Here is a 26,926-nt window from a genome sequence, read left to right as displayed (position 1 = left end):
CAAAGCAATTTGTTAAGCTGAGCAGCAAAAATAGGAGCCCCCTCTTATCTCGAGTGAGTCTTAGCCTTGCTATCTCTCTCTGTCTATCTGAGGAATTTCCTTTCAGCCAGTGAACTCCTTTGAGGGCTGGGGCTGGCCTGGTGCAGCCCTGGGTATGAATCTTCTAGAAACTTCCGGGTGGTTTCCAGGAGTTGGAAGTTCAGTTCTCCCAATATTGCTCCTGGCTGTCCGGCATGCACGCCGGGGGCCGGTTAATATAGAGAATCCCATAAATTTAAAATCTCTCAGATTGATATTTTAAGAGCCGCCACGGGATGGAGGGAAATTCTGGTCATTCCCAGCCATTCCTGGAAGGCTCCTGTCATGGCCAGATCTGCCTTTGGGGACAACGGCAGCTTTGGTTGTTGTGGCAAAAGAGTCCATGTTTGTTGGGAGGGGGGGAGGCGAGAATGTTGGGGATGAGAGCAGCCATGTTTGTTGAAGGTGAGAGTGGTCATGTTTGTTGGGGGGAATAAGAGTGGCCATGTTTTTGGGAATGAAAGTGCTCACGTTTGTTGGTTGAGGGTGAGAGCGGCCATGTTTGCTTGGCGTGAAAGTGGCCATGTTTGTTGGGGTGAGAGCAGCCATGTTTGTTGGGGGTGAGGGCGGCCATGTTTGTTGAGGGTGAGAGCGTCCATGTTTGTTCTGGGTGAGAGTGACCATGTTGGTTGGGGGTGAGAGCAGCCATGTTTGTTGGGGGGGGTGAGAGCAGACATGTTGGTTGGGGGTGAGAGTGGCCATGTTTGTTGGGGGTGAGAGCGGCCATGTTTGTTGGAGGTGAGAGCGGCCATGTTTGTTGAGGATGAGAGTGGCCATGTTTGTTTTGGGTGAGAGTGACCATGTTGGTTGGGGGTGAGAGCAGCCATGTTTGTTGGGGGGGTGAGAGCAGACATGTTGGTTGGGGGTGAGAGTGGCCATGTTTGTTGGGGGTGAGAGCGGCCATGTTTGTTGGAGGTGAGAGCGGCCATGTTTGTTGAGGATGAGAGTGGCCATGTTTGTTTTGGGTGAGAGTGACCATGTTGGTTGGGGGTGAGAGCAGCCATGTTTGTTGGGGGGTGAGAGCGGCCATGTTTGTTGGAGGCGAGAGCAGCCATGTTTGTTGAGGATGAGAATGGCCATGTTTGTTGTGGGTGAGAGTGACCATGTTGGTTGGGGGTGAGAGCAGCCATGTTTGTTGGGGGGTGAGAGTGGCCATGTTTGTTGGGGGTGAGAGCAGACATGTTGGTTGGGAGTGACAGCGGCCATGTTTGTTGGGGAAGGCGAGAGTAAAAATGTTTGTTGGGGTGAAATTAGCCATGTTGTTGAGGTGAGGGAGCAAGAGTGGCCATATTTGTTGAGGGTGAGTGTGGTCATATTTGTTGGGATGGGAAAGGATCAGAGAGTCTAATTCTGTTTGGGAGGGAGCGAGAGTGGCCATATCTGTTGGGGGAAATGTCATATTGGCCTCCATGAGAACATGACGCTGGTTGAAACCCGGCCCGATCAGACATTATTGTCAACCACCCCTCTCCTCTCCTTTACCAGCCTGCAGTCCCCTAAGCACCCATCTCTTGCTCCCTCTCTCACTGTTTCATTTTTCTAATCCCAGATTACCCCCATGGCATCAAGCTGGCCTCATCCATCCCCAGCGCAGAAAAGAAGATCCTCATCATCTTCAATGCCCCCAGTGTGCAGGACCGGACCAGGTTTGCCAGCGACTTACGTGAGTCGGTTGCTGAGGTCCAGGAGATGGAGAAATACCGGGTGGAATGTAAGTATTGAGAAGGCAGCGATGTGTGCGTATGTGTGCGAATCACTCGTAGAGTCAGACAGACATGTTTGTAAAGGACGGGTGGCAACTATATTTGTTTGGAGTGAGTGGCGAACATGTGTGGGGTGGGAAAGACGGCCACATTTGATAGGGGCAAGGGAGTCCATGTTGGCAAGGGTGGGTGCAACGGTGGCCAAGTTTGTTGGGTGGAGTGCCAGCCATGTATTTTGAGGGCAAGGGCAGCCATAATTGCACAAGGGCAGGAGTGCCCATGTTCGTTGGAAGTAAGAGGATCCTTGTTTGTGGGATTCAAGCAATGAATCCCACAAACAGCCATGTACGTTGGAGGCAAGCATGACCATATTTGTGTGGGATGGACAACCACGGCCATATTTGCCAGAGGCAAGGGTGACCTCATTTGTTGAAGGCAAGTGAGGCCTCATTTGTGAGGGGCACGGACGGGCAGGTATGGTGGAGGCAAGGGTGGCCGTGTTTGTTGGGGGCAAGGGCAGATCTGTTTGTTGGGGGTGATAGAGGCCATAACTGTTGGAGGCAAGGATGGATGTTTGTTGGGGGCAAGGGCAGATCCGTTTGTTGGGGGTGACAGGCCATGACTGTTGGAGGCAAGGATGGCCATGTTTGTTGGGGGTGAGACTGGAACACTTCTGTGGGAAACACTTCACTTACCCCGCCCCCCCCAACAAGTGCCAAAGCATCTCAGCCTCGAGAGAAAGCAACCCAGGAGCCTGACGTCAGGCTGACCATGCATTCGCTATTTTCATGACACGTTCTGTGAGTGAGGTACTGTGTCCCACCCCACCATATCTGAAGGAACATCCTCATTTTTAACCATTGCATTGGGTTCAAATCCATTCAAATGGCTGTGAGGATCCCGGAGAGGGGAGCTAGATATCGAATGAACAAGAGGTGTTGGGAAGGCCATCGGGAATAGAACCCACTCTACAGCCACGGATGGGGAAGTGTGTGTGTGTGTTGAACTAGGGGCCCCAGGCACAGTTAGTAAAGGAAAACTTATCCGACGGGAATAAATAATCAATCACCGCCTCGAAGAGGCAAGGTTGACACTACAACTTTTCAATAATCTCTGTATCATCAAAAGAATTCAGATATATATAACAGACACCCATGACTGCGTTCCAGACTGGAATCTAATCATGGGATTCGGGGGGATTATATATGGAATAACAGATACCCGGGAGTGAGTTACAGACTGGAATCTAATCGAGGGGTTCGGGGTGGTTTATATAGAGAATAACAGATACCCGGGAGTGAGTTACAGACTGGAATCTAATCGAGGGATTCGGGGGGCTTATATATGGAATAACAGATACCCGGGAGTGAGTTACAGACTGGAATCTAATCGAGGGGTTTGGGGGGGTTTATATATAGAATAACAGATACCCGGGAGTGAGTTACAGACTGGAATCTAATCGAGGGGTTTGGGGTGGTTTATATATAGAATAACAGATACCCGGGAGTGAGTTACAGACTGGAATCTAATCGAGGGGTTCAGTGTGGTTTGTATATAGAATAATAGATACCCATGAGTGAGTTACAGACTGGAATCTAATCGAGGTGTTCGGGGTGGTTTATATATAGAATAACAGATACCCGGGAGTGAGTTACAGACTGGAATCTAATCGAGGGGTTTGGGGTGGTTTATATATAGAATAACAGATACCCGGGAATGAGTTACAGACTGGAATCTAATCGAGGGGTTTGGGGTGGTTTATATATAGAATAACAGATACCCGGGAGTGAGTTACAGACTGGAATTTAATCGAGGGGTTCGAAGTGGTTTCTATATAGAATAATAGATATCCAGGAGTGAGTTACAGACTGGAATCAAATCGAGGGTTTGGGGAGGAGGTTTATACATCGAATAACAGATACCCGGGAGTGAGTTAGAGAGTAGAATCGAATTTAGGGGTTTGGGGTATTTTATACATAGAATAACAGATATGCGGGAGTGAGTTACAGACTGGAATCTAACCGAGGGGTTCGGGGTGGTTTATATATAGAATAACAGATACCCGGGAGTGAGTTACAGACTGGAATCTAACCAAGGAGTTAGGGGTGCTTTATATAAGGAATAACAGATACCCGGGAGTGAGTTACAGACTGGAATCAAATCGAGGGGTTCGGGATGGTTTATATATAGAATATCGGATACCCGGGAGTGAGTTACAGACTGAAATCTAACCAAGGGTTCGGGGTGGTTTATATATAGAATAACAGATACCAGGGAGTGAGTTACAGACTGGTATCTAACCGAGGGGTTCGGGGTGGTTTATATATCGCATAATAGATACCCGGGAGTGAGTTACAGACTGGAATCTAACCGAGGGCTTAGGGGTGGTTTATATATGGAATAACAGGTACCCGGGAGTGAGTTACAGAGTGGAATCTAATCGAGGGGTTCAGGATGGTTTATATAGAATATCGGATACCCGGGAGTGAGTTACAGACTGGAATCTAATTGAGGGGTTCGGGGTGGTTTATGTATAGAATAACAGACCCCTGGGTGTGAGTTACAGACTGGAATCTAATCGAGGGGTTCGGGGGGAGTTTATATATAGAATAACAGATACCCGGGAGTGAGTTACAGACAGGAATCTAATCGAGGGGTTCGGGATGGTTTATGTATAGAATAACAGATACCTGGGAGTGAGATACAGACTGGAATCTAATCGAGGGGTTCGGGGGGGTTTATGTATAGAATAACAGATACCTGGGAGTGAGATACAGACTGGAATCTAATCGAGGGGTTCGGGGGGGTTTATGTATAGAATAACAGATACCTGGGAGTGAGATACAGACTGGAATCTAATCGAGGGGTTCTGGGGGGGGTTTGTACATAGAATAAAAGATACCCAGGACTGCGTTCCAGACTGGAATCTAATCATGGGATTCGGGGTTTTATATATGGAATAACAGATACCCGGGAGAGAGTTACAGACTTGAATCTAATCGAGGGGTTCGGGGTGGTTTATATATAGAATAACAGAGACCCAGGAGTGAGTTACAGACTGGAATCTAATCAAGGGGTTCGGGCTGGTTTATGTACAGAATAACAGATACCTGGGAGTGAATTACAGACTGGAATCTAATCGAGGGGTTGAGGGTAGTTTATATATAGAATAACAGATACCCGGGAATGAGTTACAGACTGGAATCTAATCGAGGGGTTTGGGGTGGTTTATATATAGAATAACAGATACCCGGGAGTGAGTTACAGACTGGAATTTAATCGAGGGGTTCGAAGTGGTTTCTATATAGAATAATAGATATCCAGGAGTGAGTTACAGACTGGAATCAAATCGAGGGTTTGGGGAGGAGGTTTATACATCGAATAACAGATACCCGGGAGTGAGTTAGAGAGTAGAATCGAATTTAGGGGTTTGGGGTATTTTATACATAGAATAACAGATATGCGGGAGTGAGTTACAGACTGGAATCTAACCGAGGGGTTCGGGGTGGTTTATATATAGAATAACAGATACCCGGGAGTGAGTTACAGACTGGAATCTAACCAAGGAGTTAGGGGTGCTTTATATAAGGAATAACAGATACCCGGGAGTGAGTTACAGACTGGAATCAAATCGAGGGGTTCGGGATGGTTTATATATAGAATATCGGATACCCGGGAGTGAGTTACAGACTGAAATCTAACCAAGGGTTCGGGGTGGTTTATATATAGAATAACAGATACCAGGGAGTGAGTTACAGACTGGTATCTAACCGAGGGGTTCGGGGTGGTTTATATATCGCATAATAGATACCCGGGAGTGAGTTACAGACTGGAATCTAACCGAGGGCTTAGGGGTGGTTTATATATGGAATAACAGGTACCCGGGAGTGAGTTACAGAGTGGAATCTAATCGAGGGGTTCAGGATGGTTTATATAGAATATCGGATACCCGGGAGTGAGTTACAGACTGGAATCTAATTGAGGGGTTCGGGGTGGTTTATGTATAGAATAACAGACCCCTGGGTGTGAGTTACAGACTGGAATCTAATCGAGGGGTTCGGGGGGAGTTTATATATAGAATAACAGATACCCGGGAGTGAGTTACAGACAGGAATCTAATCGAGGGGTTCGGGATGGTTTATGTATAGAATAACAGATACCTGGGAGTGAGATACAGACTGGAATCTAATCGAGGGGTTCGGGGGGGTTTATGTATAGAATAACAGATACCTGGGAGTGAGATACAGACTGGAATCTAATCGAGGGGTTCGGGGGGGTTTATGTATAGAATAACAGATACCTGGGAGTGAGATACAGACTGGAATCTAATCGAGGGGTTCTGGGGGGGGTTTGTACATAGAATAAAAGATACCCAGGACTGCGTTCCAGACTGGAATCTAATCATGGGATTCGGGGTTTTATATATGGAATAACAGATACCCGGGAGAGAGTTACAGACTTGAATCTAATCGAGGGGTTCGGGGTGGTTTATATATAGAATAACAGATACCCAGGAGTGAGTTACAGACTGGAATCTAATCAAGGGGTTCGGGCTGGTTTATGTACAGAATAACAGATACCTGGGAGTGAATTACAGACTGGAATCTAATCGAGGGGTTGAGGGTAGTTTATATATAGAATAACAGATACCTGGGAGTGAATTACAGACTGGAATCTAATCAAGGGGTTCGGGGTGGTTTATGTACAGAATAACAGATACCTGGGAATGAATTACAGACTGGAATCTAATCAAGGGATCGGGGTGGTTTATGTATAGAATAACAGATACCTGGGAGTGAATTACAGACTGGAATCTAATCAAGGGGTTCGGGCTGGTTTATGTACAGAATAACAGATACCTGGGAGTGAATTACAGACTGGAATCTAATCGAGGGGTTGAGGGTAGTTTATATATAGAATAACAGATACCTGGGAGTGAATTACAGACTGGAATCTAATCAAGGGATCGGGGTGGTTTATGTATAGAATAACAGATACCTGGGGGTGAATTACAGAATGGAATCTAATTGAGGGGTTCAGGGTGGTTTATATATAGAATATCAGATACCCGGGAGTGAGTTACAGACTGGAATCTAATTGAGGGGTTCGGGGTGGTTCATATACAAAATAACAGATACAAAGGAGTGAGTTACAGACTGGAATCTAATCGAGTGGTTCGGGGTGGTTTATATGTAGAATAACAGATACCCGGGAGTGAGTTACAGCTGGAATCTAATTGAGGGGTTCGGGGTGGTTTATATATAGAATAACAGATACAAAGGAGTGAGTTACAGACTGGAATCTAATCGAGTGGTTCGGGGTGGTTTATATATAGAATAACAGATACCCGGGAGTGAGTTACAGAGTGGAATCTAATCGAGGCATTTGGGGTGGTTTGTATATAGAATAACAGATACCCGGGAGTGAGTTACAGACAGGAATCTAATCGAGGCATTTGGGGTGGTTTGTATATAGAATAACAGATACCCGTGAGTGAGTTACAGACTGGAATCTAATCGAGGGGTTCGGGGTGGTTTATATATAGAATAACAGATACCCGGGAGTGAGTTACAGACTGGAATCCAATCAAGGGGTTTGGGGTAGTTTATATATCGAATAACAGATACCCGGGAGTGAGTTACAGACTGGAATCTAATCGAGGGGTTCGGGGTGGTTTATATATCGAATAACAGATAGCCGGGAGTGAGTTACTGACTGGAATCTAATCGAGGGGCTTGGGATGTTTATGTAGAGAATAACAGATACCCGGGAGTGAGTTACAGACTGGAATCTAATCAAGGGGTTCGGGGGGGTTTATATATAAAATAACAGATACCCGGCAGTGAGATACAGACTGGAATCTAATCGAGGGGTTCAGGGTTGTTGATATATAGAATAACAGATACCCGGGAATGAGTTACAGACTGGAATCCAATCGAGGGGTTCAGGGTTGTTTATATATAGAATAACAGATAGCAGGGAGTGAGTTACAGACTGGAATCCAATCGAGGGGTTCAGGATGGTTTATATATAGAATAACAGATACCCGGGAGTGAGTTACAGACTGGAATCTAATCGAGGGGTTCGGGGTGGTTTATATATAGAATAACAGATACCCGCGAGTGAGTTACAGACTGGAATCGAATCGAGGGGTTCGGGGTGGTTAATAGAAAGAATAACAGATATCCGGGAGTGAGTTACAGACTGGAATCCAATCGAGGCGTTCAGGATGGTTTATATATCGAATAACAGATACCCGGGAGTAAGTTACAGACTTAAATCTAATCGAGGGGTTCGGGGGGTTTATAAATAGAATAACAGACACCCGGGCGTGAGTTACAGACTGGAATCTAATTGAGGGGTTCGGCGGGGGTTTATATATAGAATAAAAGATATCCGGGAGTGAGTTACAGACTGGAGTCTAATCGAGGGGTTTGGGGTGGTTTATATATAGAATAACAGATACCCGGGAGTGAGTTACAGACTGGAATCTAATCGAGGGGTTCATGGTGGTTTATATATAAAATAACAGATACCTGAGAGTGAGTTACAGACTGGAACCTAATTCAGGGGTTCAGGGTGGTTTATATTTTGAATAACAGATACCCGGGAGTGAGTTACAGACTGGAAACTAATCGAGGGGTTCGGGGTGGTTTATATATAGAATAACAGATACCCGGGAGTGAGTTACAGACTGGAAACTAATCGAGGGGTTCAGGATGGTTTATATTTGGATAACAGATACCCGGGAGTGAGTCACAGACTGGAATCTAATCGAGATGTTCGGTCTGGTTTGGGATGGTCATTCTAAATCTGGGCTCCCATGTTTTCTCTCCCCACATTCCTCGTGGCTGCAGCGGAGTTGGAGAAACAGAAAGGAGTGATCCGTGCCAGCATGTTACAGGGCGCCAGCTTGAAGAAAGACACAGTAAATGGCACGCTCACCAGCCTGGATGACACGTATGCCGTGGGGGAGGGACTGAAACGGAGCGCCCTTAGCAGCTCTCTACGTGACCTCTCTGACGCAGGTAACCTGAGGCGCAGGGCGTGTAGGGGCTGGGAGGGTGTGGGCGCAGTGACTAACCTGCAGGCAAGGAGTTGGCATGGCTCTGCTAATTATCGCTGGCATTGTTCTACTATTGGTTAACATTTTCTTTTCTTCTGTGCCTCTGACTGATTTTTTTTCCCCCTTTTATCTTTCGGCATTGACTCAGAGTAAAACTCCCTCTCCACTGTCCCCATCAAACACTCCCAGGACAGGTACAGCACGGGGTTAGATGCAGAGTAAAACTCCCTCTCCACTGTCCCCATCAAACACTCCCAGGACAGGTACAGCACGGGGTTAGATACAGAGTAAAGCTCCCTCTACACTGTCCCCATCAAACACTCCCAGGACAGGTACAGCACAGGGTTAGATACAGAGTAAAGCTCCCTCTACACTGTCCCCATCAAACACTCCCAGGACAGGTACAGCACGGGGTTAGATACAGAGTAAAGCTCCCTCTACACTGTCCTGGTGTGAGACAGTGATGTCACACGGAGTGAGTGATGGTGTAATGATCTCGACAAGGCCCACGAGATTGGCCTCTCGGAGTTACAGCTCCTTGTTTGAGGTAACGATCAATCAGGGAGTCTCACCTGTATATACAAGTGGGAGTGTCATATCATCTGGCACTCTGCATTCTGACTGTGTACCACAAGCACTCTCGGAGTGGAATAGTGTTTGTAAATAAAGGGAATTTAGTGAAGGGACAGCGGCCTCTGAGGAGTTGTTCAGTGGTGATGTGGAAAAAGAACGACCCAAAGGAATCTGCTCGCTAACAGCCAGCTTCACTTGGGATAAACCATTTTCATGCCTCAGTTTGGGAAACTAGACTCTTTCGAGCCTGCTGTGGAGGACTGGGCCCTATGTGTGGAACGCATGTGTTACCTTATTTAGGGTTAATGATGTTGTGGCAGCTGAAAAGGAAAGAGTCATTTTTCTGACCGCTTGTGGACCATCGGCATTTGCCATTAGTCACAGCTCATCTTTCCCGGAGGCAGCAGATACCAAAGCCTCCCAGGAATTGGGTGACCTGGTGAGCGAATATTATCATCCTAAGCCACCTTTGATCCTGAGGAGGTACCACTTTAACCCGGCACTCCAGGAGGCGGGTGAGTCCATCATTGGTTTCCTAAAAAGGTTGAGACGGCTGGCAGAAGTATGTGAATTCGGGGTGACTCTTAATGAGATGCTCAGAGACCGTTTGGTCTGTGGGATCAATAATGTCACTGTCCAAAAACGCCTGTTGGCTGAATCCCAACTGTACTTCAAACAAGCGCTGCAGCTGGCCTTATCGTTGGAAAATGCTGCAAATGGGGCATCGGAGTTGCAAGGTATTCCTCACACGGCAGCCCGACTGAGTTCAGTGAGCACCACCTGAGCACAGGAAATTCCATAGCCTCCATCAGGAAGGATCCGGAGACAAGTAAACCCAGGTCTGCCCGCAGTACAGCCCCAAAGCAAAGCCGAGCTTTGACCAGACCGTCAGCAGTCCCTTCAGAAGTCCCACCCAGCAAGGCACTGTAACTGTTGTTGGTATGCGGAGTCAGAGCGGCAAAGCAAGCTCTCAAGACTTAGAAATTGGAAAACAACACATCGGCCAGTGTCCAGGAGAGTGCACACCCTGGAAGGTCCACCTACATCCGACAGGGAACAATTAAACTGCATTGCAGTGTCCAAATTGGACCCAATTCAGATGACCGTAAGGTTAAATGGATAGCCAGTATTAATAGAGGTCGATACAGGCGCGGCCATTTCGGTGATCGGATAATCAGCGTTCACTAAAATTCGCACTGGACTCCAACCCTTAACTTTAATCAAGACTTCAGCAAGACTGAGAACCTATCCAGGGGAACCTCTGAGAATTGTGGGTACAACCTTCGTTCCTGTCTCTTATCTCTTATGAAAGGCAACTGGTTCGATGACCATTAATGGTAGTGGAGAGCTCGGGCCCAAGCCTGATGGGGCGAAACTGTTCAAAACAAATCTCCCTGGATTGGGTAAACATCTTCCAGTTAGAAAATGGTCGCTCGAGTGTAGTCCTGCTCAGATACCCAGAGATTTTCCGAGAAGCACCAGGAACTATAAAAGAAGCTAAGGCAGCCTTACATGTTGACCAGGACGCAGTCCCACGATTTTACAAAGCCCACCCAGTACTGTTTGCGTTGGGGGAAAAAATGGAAACAGAAATTAGGCCACTGGAACAAGAAGGTATCATAGGACCTGTCCAATTCGCGGATTGGGCAGCACCGGTTGTGCCTATCATGAAGCCAGATGGTTCAGTCCATCTTTGTGGGGACTTTAAACAAACAATAAATAGCTATTCACAACTGGACAAATACTCAATCCCCCGGATCGAGGATTTATATGCAGAGTTGGCAGGGGGACTCTTGTTTTTGAAATTAGAAGTGAGTCATACTTATTTACAGTTGCAGCTGGATGAGGATTTGCAGAAATATTCCACACTCAATACTCTAAACTACCTCTATCAATACACGAGGTTACCTTTCGGGTATCGTTGGCTTGCTCAATCTTCCAGAGAACAACAGAGAACATCGTACAAGGTTTACCCCAGGTGACCATTTATTTGGATGATGTTCTCATCACAGGAGAAACAAAAGCAGAACCCAGAGGAGTTCTTAATCATTTTTCAAGTGCACCTAAGAAGGGAAAAATGCATTTTGTTGGTACCTGAAGTGATCTATCTGGGCTACAAAGTGGACAAGTCTGGTCTACATCCTTTCGAGGACCAGGTGCGGGCCCACACCCATCCAAGAGTTACGGTCGTTTCTAGGGCTGGTGACGTACCAAGGAAAATTTATACCAAACTGGGCCCCCACCCTGGTCCCACTGCATCAACTGCTAAAAAAGGGGCAAGTTTGGGGATGGTCTGCCCTCGAGATCTGACTTTTAAGGGAATGAAGCAGCAGCTGTCTTTGTCGAATGCCTTAGCACATTACGATTAGTGCTAACCTGTGATGTGTCTCCATATGGCATCGGGGCGGTATTAGCACATAGATGGCCAAATGGAGAGGAACGCCCAATAGCGTATGCCTCCTGGACATTGGCCACAGCGGAAAGAAAGTACGGCCACATTGAAAAAGAAGGTTTGGCGGTAATATTTGGAGTAAAAAGGTTCGATCAATATCTTTATGGGTGGAAATTTCTGATCACAAGCCCTATTGGGACTGCTAAGGGAGGACAAAGCAGTGCCACCAATAGCATCGGCGTATTCAGTGGTGGGCTTTCTTATTGACTGCATATAACTATCGGTTGGATCACTGACCGGGAGGCCATGTGGCAAATGCGGCTATCTTAAGTAGGCTGCCTTTAGCAGATACCCCACCGATGATATCACAAGTAGAAGAGACAATAATGACCATGAATTTTCTGGATACCCACCCAGTGGCCGCACATAATATATGGCCATGATCTTAGCTTCTCACCCTGCTGGTCGGTGGGCAGGGCGAGCCTGTAAAATCACGTGAAATCGGTTTCTCACCTCTCGCGATCTCACCGGCACTCGATATCCGACGAGGTCCAGCCTCGTGCCCAGAAAGGGCGCAAGGCCGATTGTAATATTTAATCCTATTTAGAATAGAATTTAAATATTACAAGTGAGCCTGGGACGCAATCGTCCGGGCTGACATGCCTCTGTGGCCACGCCGGTGAAGGTTCCCACATGCGGTCCCCATCAACAGGGACCAGATGTGACGGCCTCGCCGATAGTATCGGAAGCCATTGAGGCTCGCCCAGGAGGTCTGGGGCAGAGGGGGAGCCATTTGGCCAGTATCTGCCTGGTACCCTAGCAGTGCCCACTGGCACTGAGGGGTGGGCCAACTGGGGGGGCAGGGCCAGGTAGGGGCGGGCCGATTGGTGGGGAACCGCTGCTACTCTGCAACAGCAATCGAGAGGGGGGGGGGATCCGCTGCCACTCTGCAACCAGCGATCGGCCAGTTTGTGCGCAGCGGGTGGGGGGTTTTCAGCTGTGGAGCCCCACGATACCGGGGGTGGGGGGCTGGGTGATTGGCCCATACAGAGGTGATGGGGGGGGGGGGGGGGGGGGGTCGGACAGCCCGTTAAGGTTGGGGGGGTGCGGGCGAACAGTCTGGGCGGGAGGGATCGGCTGTGGAGCTCCACGGTCACAAGATAGGGCGGATTCAGCCACGAAGGCCGGCTGGCTATAGCTGGGGAACATGCACATGCGCGATAGCGCCCTCTGCTGCTATCTGCCGGCTTTCTGACGAGCTTAGGCCCTACCCTCTCCGCTTGCTGGCGAGAACCAGGTTTGGCTTCAATTTTTTGACAGAGTTAGGTATGATTCCATTTTTATCTCGTCCAAAAGACAGCGTGATTCTCTCCCGTTTTCATGCTCTTTTGGCACTTAGAATGTTTTGGTAAGATCGCCACCTACGTCTTTGGACACAAAAGAACACTGTCCCTGCAAAAGTTAAACACTTAGTACTAATGGGGGAAACGGGAAGACCAGTCCAGCCCCAATTCCACCCTTATTGAAGTAGAAGAGAGCTCACGGTAGAAGACGGAAGACTACTATGGGGGGCAACGAGTGCTTGTTCCGAGTCAGGGCTGTCGTGCCATACTGGCTGAACTACATCATGGTCACCCAGGAGTGTCCAAAATGAAGATGCTGGCCAGAAGCTATGTTTGGTGGCTCAGAATGGACGCGGACATAGCCGCGCTCGTGGGTTGGTGCAGGAATGCCAGCAAGGACAAAAGTTGCCACGTGCAACTCCCCAACACTCGTGGGAATGGCCGGGTAGACCATGAACATGGTTGCACGTGGTTTATGCAGGCCCATTCATGAGCTCGATGTTCTTGATCAGAGTGGACACCCATTCAAAGTGGAAGGATATCCATAGGGTGCATTCGGCAACTAAAACAATAACGGTAGAGAAACTTGGCACCTCGTTTTGGACACATAGGATCTGGCTGGTCTCTGACAATGGGACATCTTTTGCTAGTCAGGAGTTCACCTGGTTCATGAAGTCGAATTGGATTTGACAAATCATGACAGAACCATACCTTCCATTGTCGAATGGCCTTGCAAAGAGAGTGGTACAGATTTAATAAAATAGACAGTAGCATCAATGGCTACCAAGCTCTCCCATTGGCTATACAATTATAGACCAACCCTTCATGCCACTACAGCAATAGCACCTGCAGAATTGCTCATGGGCAGATGATTACACACCAGATTCAGTTTGCTTTTCCTAAACCTGGGGTGAAGGTGGAAAAACAACAAGAAGCCCAATGTAAAGGCCACGACAAGAGCAGCTGGGAGAGATAATTGGAGGCCGGTGAAAACGTTTGGGTGAAGAATTACACAAATGGTCCCACGTGGTTACCTGGACCGGTTGAGTCTAGGACGGACCCTATATCCTATAGAATACACGTGGGTGAGGCCATTCTGAAAAAACATCTGGATCAGGCGCAGGCCTCAAAATCAGAGTTTGTCTGGGAGCCAAATATGCCCAGCGGACCGAGAACTGAGGAGAGTCCTCCCAGAGTGGCCAGCTCCGCCTCTCCATCGCTCGTCGTTAGCACCTCGGAGTCCAAATGGACACTGCGGATGAAGCCATGAGGAAGGGATTAAACCAGAGCTCTGGCGATCGAGTAGTGAGAGATGGGCATCTGTTAGATACACCCCTTCCACATCGGATGCCGAGTTAGAGGATCTGGACCCAGTGCTGAAACATCGCAATAGACCTGTGAGGCACGCGAAAAACCGAGATTCCTCGGACTTAGAGGGGGAGGGATGTAATGACTTCAATGACGATGAGTTCTGAGAGTATGAGCTCCCTAATTGAGGTAATAACTGTCTTCCCAATCAGGGAACCTCACTTGTCTATAAATATGGAAGTGTCAGATCCGTAAGACCATAAGATATAGGAGCAGAATTAGGCCATTTGGCCCATCGAGTTTGCTCTGCCACTCAATCATGGCTGATAAGTTTTTCAATGCCATTCTCCCACCTTTTCCCTTAATCTTGGATCCTGTTACCAATCAAGAACCTATCTATCTGTCTTAAATACAGTCGATGACCCGGCCTCCATAGCCTCCTGTGGCAACGAGTTCCAGATTCACCATCCTCTGGCTGAAGAAATTCCTCCTCATCTCGGTTCTAAAAGGTCGTCCCTTTACTCTGAGGCCGGGCCCTCGGATCCTAGTCTCTCCCACTAATGAAAATATCTTCCCCACGTCCACTCTATCCAGGCCTTTCAGTATAGTGTAAGTTTCAATGTGATCCCCCCTCATCCTTCTAAACTCCATCAAATACAGGCCCAGAGTCCTCAAACGCTCCTCATACGTCAAGCTTTTCATTCCTGGGATCGTTCTCGTGAACCTCCTCCAAGGCCGGCACATCCTTCCTTAGAGACAGGACCCAAAATTGCTCATAATATTCCAAATGTGGTCTGACAGAGCCTTATAAAGCCTCAGCAGTACAACCTCGCTTCTGCATTCTAGTCCTCTCGAAATGAATGCTAACATTGTATTTTCCTTCCTAACTACCAACTCAACCTGCAAGTTAACCTTAAGAGAATCCTGAACTAAGTCCCAAGTCCCTTTGCGCTTCTGATTTCTGAATTCTCTCCCCATTTAGAAAATAGTCTGTGCCTCTATTCTTCCTACCAAAGTGCACAATGTCACACTTCCCAACATTGTGTTCCATAGCACTTTTTTGCCCACTCTCCCAACCTGTCCAAGTTCTTCTGCAGCCTCCCTGCCTCCTCAATACCACTTGTACCTCCACCTACCTTTGTATCATCTACAAACTTAGCCACAATGCCCTCAGTTCCTACATCTACATCAGTGATGAGTTGTGGTCCCAACACTGACCCCTACGGAACTCCACTAGTCACAGGGCTGCCATCCTGAAAAGGTCCACTGACACTCCAGATTCTGACTTAGTACCTGAAGCACCCTTGGTGTGAAATAAAGTTTGTAAATAAAGGAAATCTGGTGAAGGGACACTGACCTCTGAGGAGTTATTTCAGATGTTACAGGGAGGGAGTTACAGAGTGATATCTTAGTGACTGAGTTATCGGGAGAGAGTTGCAGAGATGGAGTTATAGGGAGAGAGCTGCGGGAGGGAGTTACAGGGAGAGAGTTGCAGGGAGGGAGTTACAGAGAGAGAGTTGCAGGGAGGGAGTTACAGGGAGAGAGTTGCAGGGAGGGAGTTACGGGGAGAGAGTTGCAGGGAGGGAGTTACGGGGAGAGAGTTGCAGGGAGGGAATTACGGGGAGAGAGCTGCGGGAAGGAGTTACGGGGAGAGAGTTGCAGGGAGGGTGTTACGAGAGGTGCCTTTCCTCAAATACTTGCTCAATTCCTGCTTCCTGGGAATGTCACTGGACCAGACTTTGAGAGTTGATGGAGGTGAAGGGCTGAACTTCACTTGGAGTTCACTTTTCCTCTCCCCATCCCTCACATCTTCTCTCTATCTCTCCCTCTCTGTATCTACACCTACTTTTCACCCTGTCCCTCGCTCTCTCCAAACTCACCCTCTCTTCCTCCTCCCCCTCCCTCCACACTGGCCTCCCCCTCCTCTCCCCTCCTCCCTCCACTCACCCTTTCCCACCTCTCCCTTCTTCCTCCAAACTCACCCTCTCTTCCTCCTCCCTTCTCCCTCCACTCACCCTCTCCCTCACTCTGTCCAAACTTACCTTCTCTTCCTCCTCCCTCTTCTCCCCACTCTCCCTCCACACTCAACCTCTCTTCCTTCTCCTCCTCCCTCCACACACTCACTCTCCCTCCACACTCGACCTCTCGTACCCTCCCCTCTCCCTCCACACTCAACCTCTCTTCCTCCTCTCCCTCCCTCCACACTCAACCTCTCTCACACTCCCGTCCCTCCAAACTCACCCTCTTCCTCCTTCCTTCCTCCTCCAAACTCATCCTCTCTTCTTCCTCCCCTTCCCTCCTCTCTCCTTCCACACTCAATCCTCTTTCTCTGCTCTTCAGCTCTCCCTTCTCCACACTCATGCTCCCACTCCCTCCTCCTTAGTGGAGATACTGTTGCTGGTATAAATGAACTCTGTATAACCTGTCGCGGAGGAGAGGGTTGGGGCAAATCTCGGGGGCGCGGGAGGGGAGGGGTCCGGTATGGGGGAGGGGGATGTGGCGGAGGCGTTGGGGCTTTCTCTTGCTTTTTTCCGCTAATGCTTCGTGTTGCGTGTCTGGTTAGGCAAGCGGGGACGCAGAAACAGTGTGGGATCGCTCGACAGTACAATGGAAGTAAGTGGCACCCCCTTCACCCCATCAAATCCCTACCCGCCCTCCCCCATTCCTCCAAAAGGCAAACATCCGCCGTAACCCTTTCCATCTCCTGGTGCGTCTTTGATGTCTACCATCTTGAATTTGTCTCCCTAAAGCATGAACACGCATGTAACCTCGGTGTAACCTCTCCCGTGTTTGCACGTCTCCATCCATTTTACCCCTGTCCTGTTGTATCTCCCCACCCATCCCTTCCCCTATGTTTCCTGTTGTCAAATTGCCCTCACGGGGGTGGGAGCACTCCTCCACCTCCCCCCTTTCCCTCTCCCATCCCAGACCAATTTATGTCCCAGATCCATGGACAGCCAGCTCCGGGATCCGGTGTGGGAGGCAGGCCCCTCGGTGTCTCTCCGTGGGAGGGTTCCGCCTCCAATCCAGCCGCCTAGAGACTGAATGAAGAGTCTGGGCCGGAATCCTAATTCCGCATACTCACCCTCTCCCCTTTACCCCTGGCGCGTTGCCGTTCATTGTCTCTCGGAACAGTTCCTCAGTGCTGATGGGCTCCCAGCTTCACTCTCGCCCCCATCTCACTGGAGAAGTTTCCTCTGTCCAAATGTCCCAAAGTTTAAACTTCAATCACTGCCTCTCCTTCAACACACCTCGCTGCCCATCAACAATCACTGCCTCACATTTTACCATCACCTCTGTGTGCGCACACACACACATACCCACACACACACACACACATACCCACACACACACACACACATACCCACACACACACACATACCCACACACACACACATACCCACACACACACACACACATACCCACACACACACACATACACACATACCCACACACACACACACACATACCCACACACACACACACACATACCCACACACACACATATACCCACACACACACACACATACCCACACACACACACATACCCACACACACACACACATACCCACACACACACACATACCCACACACATACACATACACTCACACATACCCACACACACACACACATACCCACACACATACACACACACACCCACACATGCACACACGCACACACTCTCTCACCCCTCACACACACACACACACACGCACACACATATACACACACTCTCACCCCTCACACACACATACACACACACACTCTCACCCCTCACACACACATACACACATACACATACACACACTCACACACACTCTCACCCCTCTCACACACACACACACATACATACACACTCTTACCCCTCACATACACACACATACACACACACATACTCTCACCCCTCACACACACACTCACCCCTCACACACACAAACACATACATACACACTCTCACCCCTCACATACACACACACACTCTCACCCCTCACACACACACTCACAAACACTCACACACACACACTCTCACACACACACTCTCACCCCTCACGCACACACACACATATATATAGATATGCACACGCGCATACACACTCACACGCACATCACATACACACACAAATATTCACATGCTCACACATACACAAATACTCACTCGGATACTCACATACACACAAACACCCACACACATTCACACATTCACACTCTCTCACAAGCACAGATATTTACACACAAAAACAGACACACGCCATGCTCGCACACTCTTCACACACACACACATACAAATACTCACATGGTTGCTCGCACACACACTTACACTCGCACACACACATACTCACATACACACACACACATTTACAGTCACACATATGCACAAACACTTACACACACACATTAACACACACTCATACACATTCTTACATTCACATTCACACTCACATACACACGCGTACACTCACACACATATTCACATACTCACATTAACACACACACAGAAAACACAACCATGGGGAGAGAGTCAAGACTGACAACATTAGCATGTAGTTCTGGGTCAACATCACAGTGAAATATTCATTCTGATTCTGTGTCTGCTGGTTCAGCCGAGCCGGCTGGCTATCTGCAGAGATCAGATTTCAAGCGTCTGCAGAATAGTCCCTTTGTGATCCTCTCTGATTTCCCCTCTCCTCCACTGTCCATCTGCAACTGACCCCTCCTCCGCCCAAGGCATCATCGACTCACTCCTCATAGACGGGGGGGTGGGGGGGGGGGTGGGGGTAGGAATCTGGGTTGATCCCACTGCCCAAAACTCCAGTCGCTCAGCAGCCAGCAGATGGGCCGAGGACTTGTGAAGATGACTGTGTAACCAGGAAATGTTCTCTCTCTGTCTCTCACTCTCACAGGGATCCATCATTAGCAGCCCCCGGGTACAGCTGAGACCCGTGCCCATCCAGGAGGAGTCGACCATGCGGCCTCACCGACAGCTCTCCAACTCTGCCTCCTTCCTCGGCTCCCTGTTCGGTAGCAAACGGGGCAAGCAAGCCGCACACGCCTATTCGCAGGCTGGCGGAATCCAGCAGTACCCAGCCTCCTCTTACCAGCCCGCCTACCAGCTCCAGAGCGGGCAGTCGGAGGTGCCTTCCAAGATCCAGGCGCTGCACGCCCAGTACTGCCAGCCACCGCCACCTTACTACCATCACCATCGCTTCCACGCGCAGCCCAACCCACAGCACATGAACGTCACCCTCCAGCGGCAGTGCAGGCAGAGACCCACCCTGCCCCCACTCCTGCCCCGCGCCACCATGGTGCATACCATCCGGCCGCCTGTCAGCTCACCGCAGTCCCCGCTCGCACCCCACCAGCTGCCCACGTACGCCATCAGTCAGCCGATGTCGCAGTATGGGCAGCCCCCGCACACCCACCCCGCCGCCCTGCAGGCGCAGCACGCCCAGCTGCAGAAGCAGCATCTGCACCTGCTACAGTCGCATCACCCGGCGGTGCAGCTGGGCCCGCACCACGGTGCCGCCACAGCCCCGCAGCACCCACTGGCGCAGCACACCTTGAAGCAGCATCCGCTGGCACATCACACCCTGCAGCATGCGCAGCAGCATGCACTGCAGCAGCAGCATGCGCAGCAGCATGCGTTGCAGCAGCAGCACGCGCAGCAGCATGCGTTGCAGCAGCACGTGCAGCAGCATGCGTTGCAGCAGCATGCACTGCAGCAACAGCATGCACAGCAGCATGCGCTGCAGCAACAGCATGCGCAGCAGCATGCGCTGCAGCAACAGCATGCGCAGCAGCATGCGCTGCAGCAACAGCACGCGCAGCAGCATGCGCTGCAGCAGCAGCATGCACAGCAGCATGCGTTGCAGCAGCAGCACGCACTGCACCAGCAGCACGGCCTGCCGCCGCAGCTCTCACCCCACTCGCCCCTCTCCCCACTCACGCCGCACTCCCCCCTCACCCCTCTCACTCCCCTCACCCCCCTCACCCCACAATCCCCGCACTCTCCTTACTCGCCACTGCTGCCTCTCTCGCCCCTGCCCCCACACCCTCAGCAGACCCTTGTCGGGCAGCCGAGCAGCCAGGTCTCAACCGGAGTCAAAGCCAAACCTGTCAACCGGATTAGCACGGTGGTGTGAGCAAGGGAGCCGATGAGGGTGGGGAAGGGGGATAGGGAGGGCGGAGTTTGGGGAGAGCTTTTTTTTTGGTGGGGGCGGGGAAGGGAAATGGTTCCTTAACCTCTTCACCCCCTTTGGAAATCTCTGTGTCAACCCCTCTCCTGGTTGGATCCTCCCTTTCAGAAATCAGGAGGAGCCATCAGGTAGGTGGTATACATGGAGTCCTGAGGGGCACCCTGGCCTATCTGGGCCTATCCCAGGCTAGCATGGCCCATCTGCGCCTATCCAAGGCCACTTACCCCAGCCTGCATAGCCTTATCGGGCCTACCATGGCCAAACCAGACCTGCCCCAGCCTACCTACCCCCAGATCCCAGTAAAACTGGCACCAGTTCCATTCGAAGCATCTGGGCAAATCTTACTGGAAAACGTCATTTGCAAATTTTTATGTTAATTTTGCGTTCCAAGGCGCGACTGCCCAGGCCCACCAGCCCACGGGCCTAGCTGGGCCTATGTCTCATTGCAGCCTGCACGGGCCTCAATTTCCCTCTTATCCCATCCCCACCAACCCGACCCAAACTTTCTCTGTCACAAGACTCTGGATCTCCTCCCCCACCATTTTTTTTAATACATCAAAAGAAATGAACAAAACAAGACAAAAAAATGTATAAACTCTTGCTGTGTTGCACGCAAGCCTGGAAAAGCCGAGGGGAGAGTGAATATTGCCCTCCCCAAAGAGAACGTGCCTCGCTGGCCCAGCATTGAAGTTTGAAAATTATCGAGTCAAGGGTGAAGGGAAAGAGAGATTTATTGCGAGGGCCATGTTCCTGAACGAATGTATATTTAAAAAGAAAAACATATATTTAATTGTAATTAATTAATAGGCGGACTGTATAATTCAGCAAATATATTTATTGAAGTACCTTTTGCCAAATTAAGACGTCAAACAGCGGGTGAGTGAGAGGGTGAGACAGCACAGGTGATGATGGCGACAACTCTCAGGCGTTGCCGTTTCTGATTGGATGAAACAGGATTTGAGGATGACGAGGTGACGCTTTCCTCTGGGTTGTCTCTGGATACTTGTGAGTGCTCCGGGAGCACAGTGGGAGAGCCGGGAGATAGGAACTGAGTGTGTTCATTGAGGATTATTTTTTTCTCGCCCACATCTTGAGGTCGCCATGGCGGATAGAGTTATAGCCACATGCCCACGTCCCATCACCGTGTGGGGGAATCACAGGCCCACGTCCCATCACCATGTAGGGGAATCACAGACCCCCGTCCCATCACCGTGTGGGGGAATCACAGACCCCCGTCCCATCACCATGTAGGGGAATCACAGACCCCCGTCCCATCACCGTGTGGGGGAATCACAGGCCCACATCCCATCACCGTGTGGGGGAATCACAGACCCCGTCCCATCACCGTGTGGGGGAATCACAGACCCCGTCCCATCACCGTGTGGGGGAATCACAGACCCCCGTCCCATCACCATGTGGGGGAATCACAGACCCACGTCCCATCACCGTGTGGGGGAATCACAGACCCACGTTCCATCACCGTGTGGGGGAATCAAAAACCCATGTCCCATCACCGTGTGGGGGACTCACAGACCCACCGTCCCATCACCTTGTGGGGGAATCACAGACGCGTGTCCCATCACGGTGTGGGGGAGAGTCACAGGCACAGACCCCTATCCCAACACAGTGAAGGGGAATAACAGTGACATATTTAATCTGAAATTGTAGGCACAAGGATTATGAGAGTGCCTGACAATTTAAATGACCTTCCAGGATCTGGCCTCAATTGTCTTCATCAAACACTCCCAGGACAGGTACAGCACAGGGTTAAATACAGAGTAAAGCTCCCTCTACACTGTCCCCATCAAACACTCCCAGGACAGGTACAGCACAGGGTTAAATACAGAGTAAAGCTCCCTCTACACTGCCCCCATCAAACACTCCCAGGACAGGTACAGCACGGGGTTAGATGCAGAGTAAAGCTCCCTGTACACTGTCCCGAACAAACACTCCCAGGACAGGTACAGCACTGAGTTAGATACAGAGTAAAGCTCCCTCTACACTGTCCCCATCAAACACTCCCAGGACAGGTACAGCACGGGGTTAGATACAGAGTAAAGCTCCCTCTACACTGTCCCCATCAAACACTCCCAGGACAGGTACAGCACGGGGTCAGACACAGAGTAAAGCTCCCTTTATATGGTCCCCATCAAACACTCCCAGGACAGGTACAGCATGGGGTTTGATACACAATAAAGCTCCCTCTACACTGTTCCCATCAAACACTCCCAGGACAGGTACCGCACGGAGTTATATACAGAGTAAAGCTTCCTCTACACTGTCCCCATCAAATATTCCCAGGACAGGTACAGCACGGGGTTAGATACAGAGTAAAGTTTCCTCTACACTGTCCCCATCAAACACTCCCAGGACAGGTACAGCATGGGGTTAGATACAGAGTAAAGCTCCCTCTACACTGTCCCCATCAAACACTCCCAGGACGGGTCCAGCATGGGCTTAGATACAGAGTAAAGCTCCCTCTACACTGTCCCCCATCAGTTCTGAGTGTCCCACATTGAACACAGCCTTGTTTACTGCCAGGGATTGTAAAAACACTCAGTGAAATGTCTTATAAAACATTATAACTCCTTTCGTTCTACCAGGGGATATTGTAAGTCAATGTAGAAATATATTTCTAGTTGTTTTCCAGCTACATAGTACATATAATGTCAGATGTCAAAGGTTTAAATTACTGTGCAGAAGCATGACCTCTGAGTTACCTGGAATCTAATCGAAGGGTTCGGGGTAGTTTATATATAGAATAACAGATACCCGGGAGTGAGTTACAGGCTGGAATCTAATCGAGGGGTTCAGGGTGGTTTATACATAGAATAACAGATACCCGGGAGTGAGTTACAGACTGGAATCTAATCGAGGGGTTCAGGGTGGTTTATATATAGAATAACAGATACCCGGGATTGAGCTACAGACTGGAATCTAATCGAGGGTTCAGGATGGTTTATATATAAAATAACAGATACCCAGGAGTGAGTTACAGACTGGAATCTAATCGAGGGGTTCGGGATGGTTTATTAATAGAATAACAGATACCCGGGAGTGAGTTACAGACTGGAATCTAATCGAGGGGTTCAGGGAGGTTTATGTTGAGAATAACAAATACCCGGGAGTGAGTTACAGACTGGAATCTAATCGAGGGGTTTGGGGTGGTTTATATATAGAATAACGGATACCTGGGAGTGAGTTACAGACTGGAATTTAATCGAGGGGTTCGGAGTGGTTTATATACAGAATAACAGATACCCGGGAGTGAGTTACAGACTGGAATCTAATCGAGGGGTTCGGGTGGTTTATTTATAGAATAACAGCTACCCGGGAGTGAGTTACAGACTGGAATCTAATCGAGGGGTTCAGGGAGGTTTATGTTGAGAATAACAGATACCCGGGAGTGAGTTACAGACTGGAATCTAATCGAGGAGTTCGGGATGGTTTATTTATAGAATAACAGATACCCAGGAGTGAGTTATGGACTGGAATCTAATCGAGGGGTTTGGGGTGGTTTATATATAGAATAACAGATACCCGGGAGTGAGTTACAGACAGGAATGTAATCAAGGGTTTGGGGTGGTTTATATATAGAATAACAGATACCCGGGAGTGAGTTACAGACAGGAATCGAATCGATGGGTTCGGTGTGGTTTATATCTGGAATAACAGATACCCGGGAGTGAGTTACGGACTGGAATCTAATCGAAGGGTTCGGGTGGTTTATATATAGAATAACATACCCAGGTGTGAGCTACAGACTGGAATCTAATCAATAGTTTCAGGGTGGTTTATATATAGAATAACAGATACCCGGTAGTGAGTTACAGACTGGAATCTAATCGAGGGGTTCGGGGTGGTTTACATATAGAATAACAGATACCCGGAAGTCAGTTACAAACTTTAAATCTAACCGAGGGGTTTGGAGTGGTTTACATATAGAATAACAGATACCTGGGAGTGAGTACAGACTGGAATCTAATTGAGGGGTTAAGGGTTGTTTACATATAGAAAAACAGATACCCGGAAGTCAGTTACAAACTTTAAATCTAACCGAGGGGTTTGGAGTGGTTTATATATAGAATAACAGAAAACCGGGAGTGAATTACAGACTGGAATCTAATTGAGGGGTTCGGGGTGGTTTATATATAGAATAACAGATACCCGGGAGTGAGTTACAGACTGGAATCTAATCGAGTGGTTCGGGGTGGTTTATATATAGAATAACAGATACCCGGGAGTGAGTTACAGACTGGAATCTAATCGAGGGGTTTGGGGTGGTTTATATATAGAATAACAGATACCCGGGAGTGAGTTACAGACTGGAATCTAATCGAGGGGTTTGGGGTGGTTTATATATAGAGTAACAGGTACCCGGGAGTGAGTTACAGACTGGAATCTAATCGAGGGGTTTGGGGTGGTTTATATATAGAGTAACAGATACCCGGGAATGAGTTACAGACTGGAATCTAATCGAGGGATTGGAGGTGGTTTATATCTGGAATAACAGAAACCCGTGAGTGAGTTACAGACTGGAGTCTAATAGAGGAGTTTGAGGTGATTTATAAATAGAATAACAGAAACCCGTGAGTGAGTTACAGACTGGAGTCTAATAGAGGAGTTTGAGGTGATTTATAAATAGAATAACATATCTGGGAGTGAGGCATCACACCTGCACCTTCACTGGGTCCTCATTGCTGGGTTGATGTGTTCCCCAACCTTTGCCCGGATCACTCGGCGTGTGGCTGAATCTGGCGGGGGGGGGGGTCCCCTGCTCCACACCCCTCTCCCCCGATTCCCCCACACACCAACACAAAGCAGCCCTGGGTACCACAATGTGAGGAACACAGCCCCCTCCCACCTTCCTGCCACCCCACTCCCCTAAGAATCACGGCTCTACCACCTCTCCAACCCTTCCCCGACACGAACGAGGGGGAGCGACAGGCCGACCTGGAGAAGCCGTTCCCCTCCACACACCCCCATGTGCCAGTGATAACCCCCTCTCCCAAATGGCCTTTTAAAATTCTGCGTGAGATCTTGCCACCTCTGTACGTGTGTGTGTGTGTGTGTGTGTGCGCGTGTGTGCGCGCGTTCGGGTGGGCGGGTGGAAAGATCCGGAACCCGGATTCTCCAAGAAAACAAAAAGCAGCTCCCGGCCACTCACTGGGTATTCTGAACTGCCTGGGAGGACGGTCCTTGTGGAGTGATGTCAGTGCGTGCATGTTACAAGCCTTGTGTGATGTAAGCAAATGCATGGTCTCAAATCACGTGACTGGTAGAAAGCGTGTCAGCAAAGTGGTGTTTGTATGTTCCCTCTTTTTATTTTATCGGGTTTTATCTTCCGTTTGTTGAAATGATAACGAGTGATCTGTTCCTCTTGTGTGTACATAATTATCTGACAAATGATAATAAAGAGATCTGTTAAGTTATTTTCAAAGTTTTAGTCGCCTGGGAGCTGCTTTCGTGCGAGGGCGGGTGGGTGGGCGCGTGGGCCAGGAGAGTGGCCAAACAACAAAAGGAAGCAGAGTATCCGGTGGTGCAGTAGGAGGCCATTCATTCCATCAGGCTGGTGCCGGCCCCTTTGAAAGAGCAATTAGTCCCACAATCTCGGTTCCTCCTTCCTCCCCCCTCCTTTAGCCCTGCAAATTTTCCCCCTTCAATTATGTATCCTGTTGCCTCCTTTTTGAGGGAGAATCTTCTTCCACTGCTGGTTCATGTAGCACCTTCCAGATCATAACAACTCGCTGCATCAAACAAAATAAATGAATCTCACCTACCCCTCTCTATGGTTCTTTTACAATTCTCTTCAATCTGTGACCCTGCTCCGGTTATCAACCGTCCGACCTTTGGGAGACACTTTCTCCTCATTTATCTCAATTAAATCTCCCCCCATAACCCTCTCCGCTCTAAAGGGGAATGATATCAGCTTCTCCCAGTCTCTCTCTAAACGAACCAATGTTCCCTCATCCCTGGATTCTGGTAAATCTCCCTCCGCTCCCTCCCCAAGGCCTCAACATCCTTCTAAGAACATCCTGGCAGTCACCATGAACCAAAAACTGAACTAGACCCAGCCATATAAATATTACTTGGGGAGTCAGAAGGTGAGTTACTCTCTGCAGGATTCCCAGCCTGTGACCTGCTCTGGTAGTCACAGTATTTATACGGCTGGGTCCAGTGCAGTTTCCGGTCAACAGTAACCCCAGGATGTTGATAGTGGGGGGGATTCAGCGATGGGAATGTCATTGAATGTCGAGGGGAGATGGTT

At 49.2% G+C, this 26,926-nt stretch overlaps 1 protein-coding gene across 4 annotated transcripts in view; it reads left to right on the top strand.

Moving 5' to 3' along the window:
* LOC144487190 (IQ motif and SEC7 domain-containing protein 1-like) overlaps positions 1–26,090 on the top strand; it is a 79,993-nt gene extending 53,903 nt beyond the window's left edge. For 3 of the 4 annotated variants that reach the window (XM_078205238.1, XM_078205237.1, XM_078205236.1), the window contains exons 10-13: positions 1,628–1,789; positions 8,639–8,809; positions 17,027–17,076; positions 19,366–26,090. In XM_078205238.1, the coding sequence (XP_078061364.1) occupies positions 1,628–1,789; positions 8,639–8,809; positions 17,027–17,076; positions 19,366–20,604 (1,622 nt within the window). In that variant the 3' untranslated portion in view covers positions 20,605–26,090. The remainder of the gene's footprint in view (positions 1–1,627; positions 1,790–8,638; positions 8,810–17,026; positions 17,077–19,365) is intronic. The other variant, XM_078205239.1, reaches the window with a different exon arrangement.
* The last annotated feature ends 836 nt before the right edge of the window (positions 26,091–26,926 follow it).

This window comes from Mustelus asterias, unplaced genomic scaffold, assembly GCF_964213995.1.
Source record: "Mustelus asterias unplaced genomic scaffold, sMusAst1.hap1.1 HAP1_SCAFFOLD_637, whole genome shotgun sequence".
NCBI classification, from domain to species: domain Eukaryota; kingdom Metazoa; phylum Chordata; class Chondrichthyes; order Carcharhiniformes; family Triakidae; genus Mustelus; species Mustelus asterias.
Note: the sequence above shows the minus strand (reverse complement) of the source record. Positions and strands in the feature narration are given on the sequence as shown.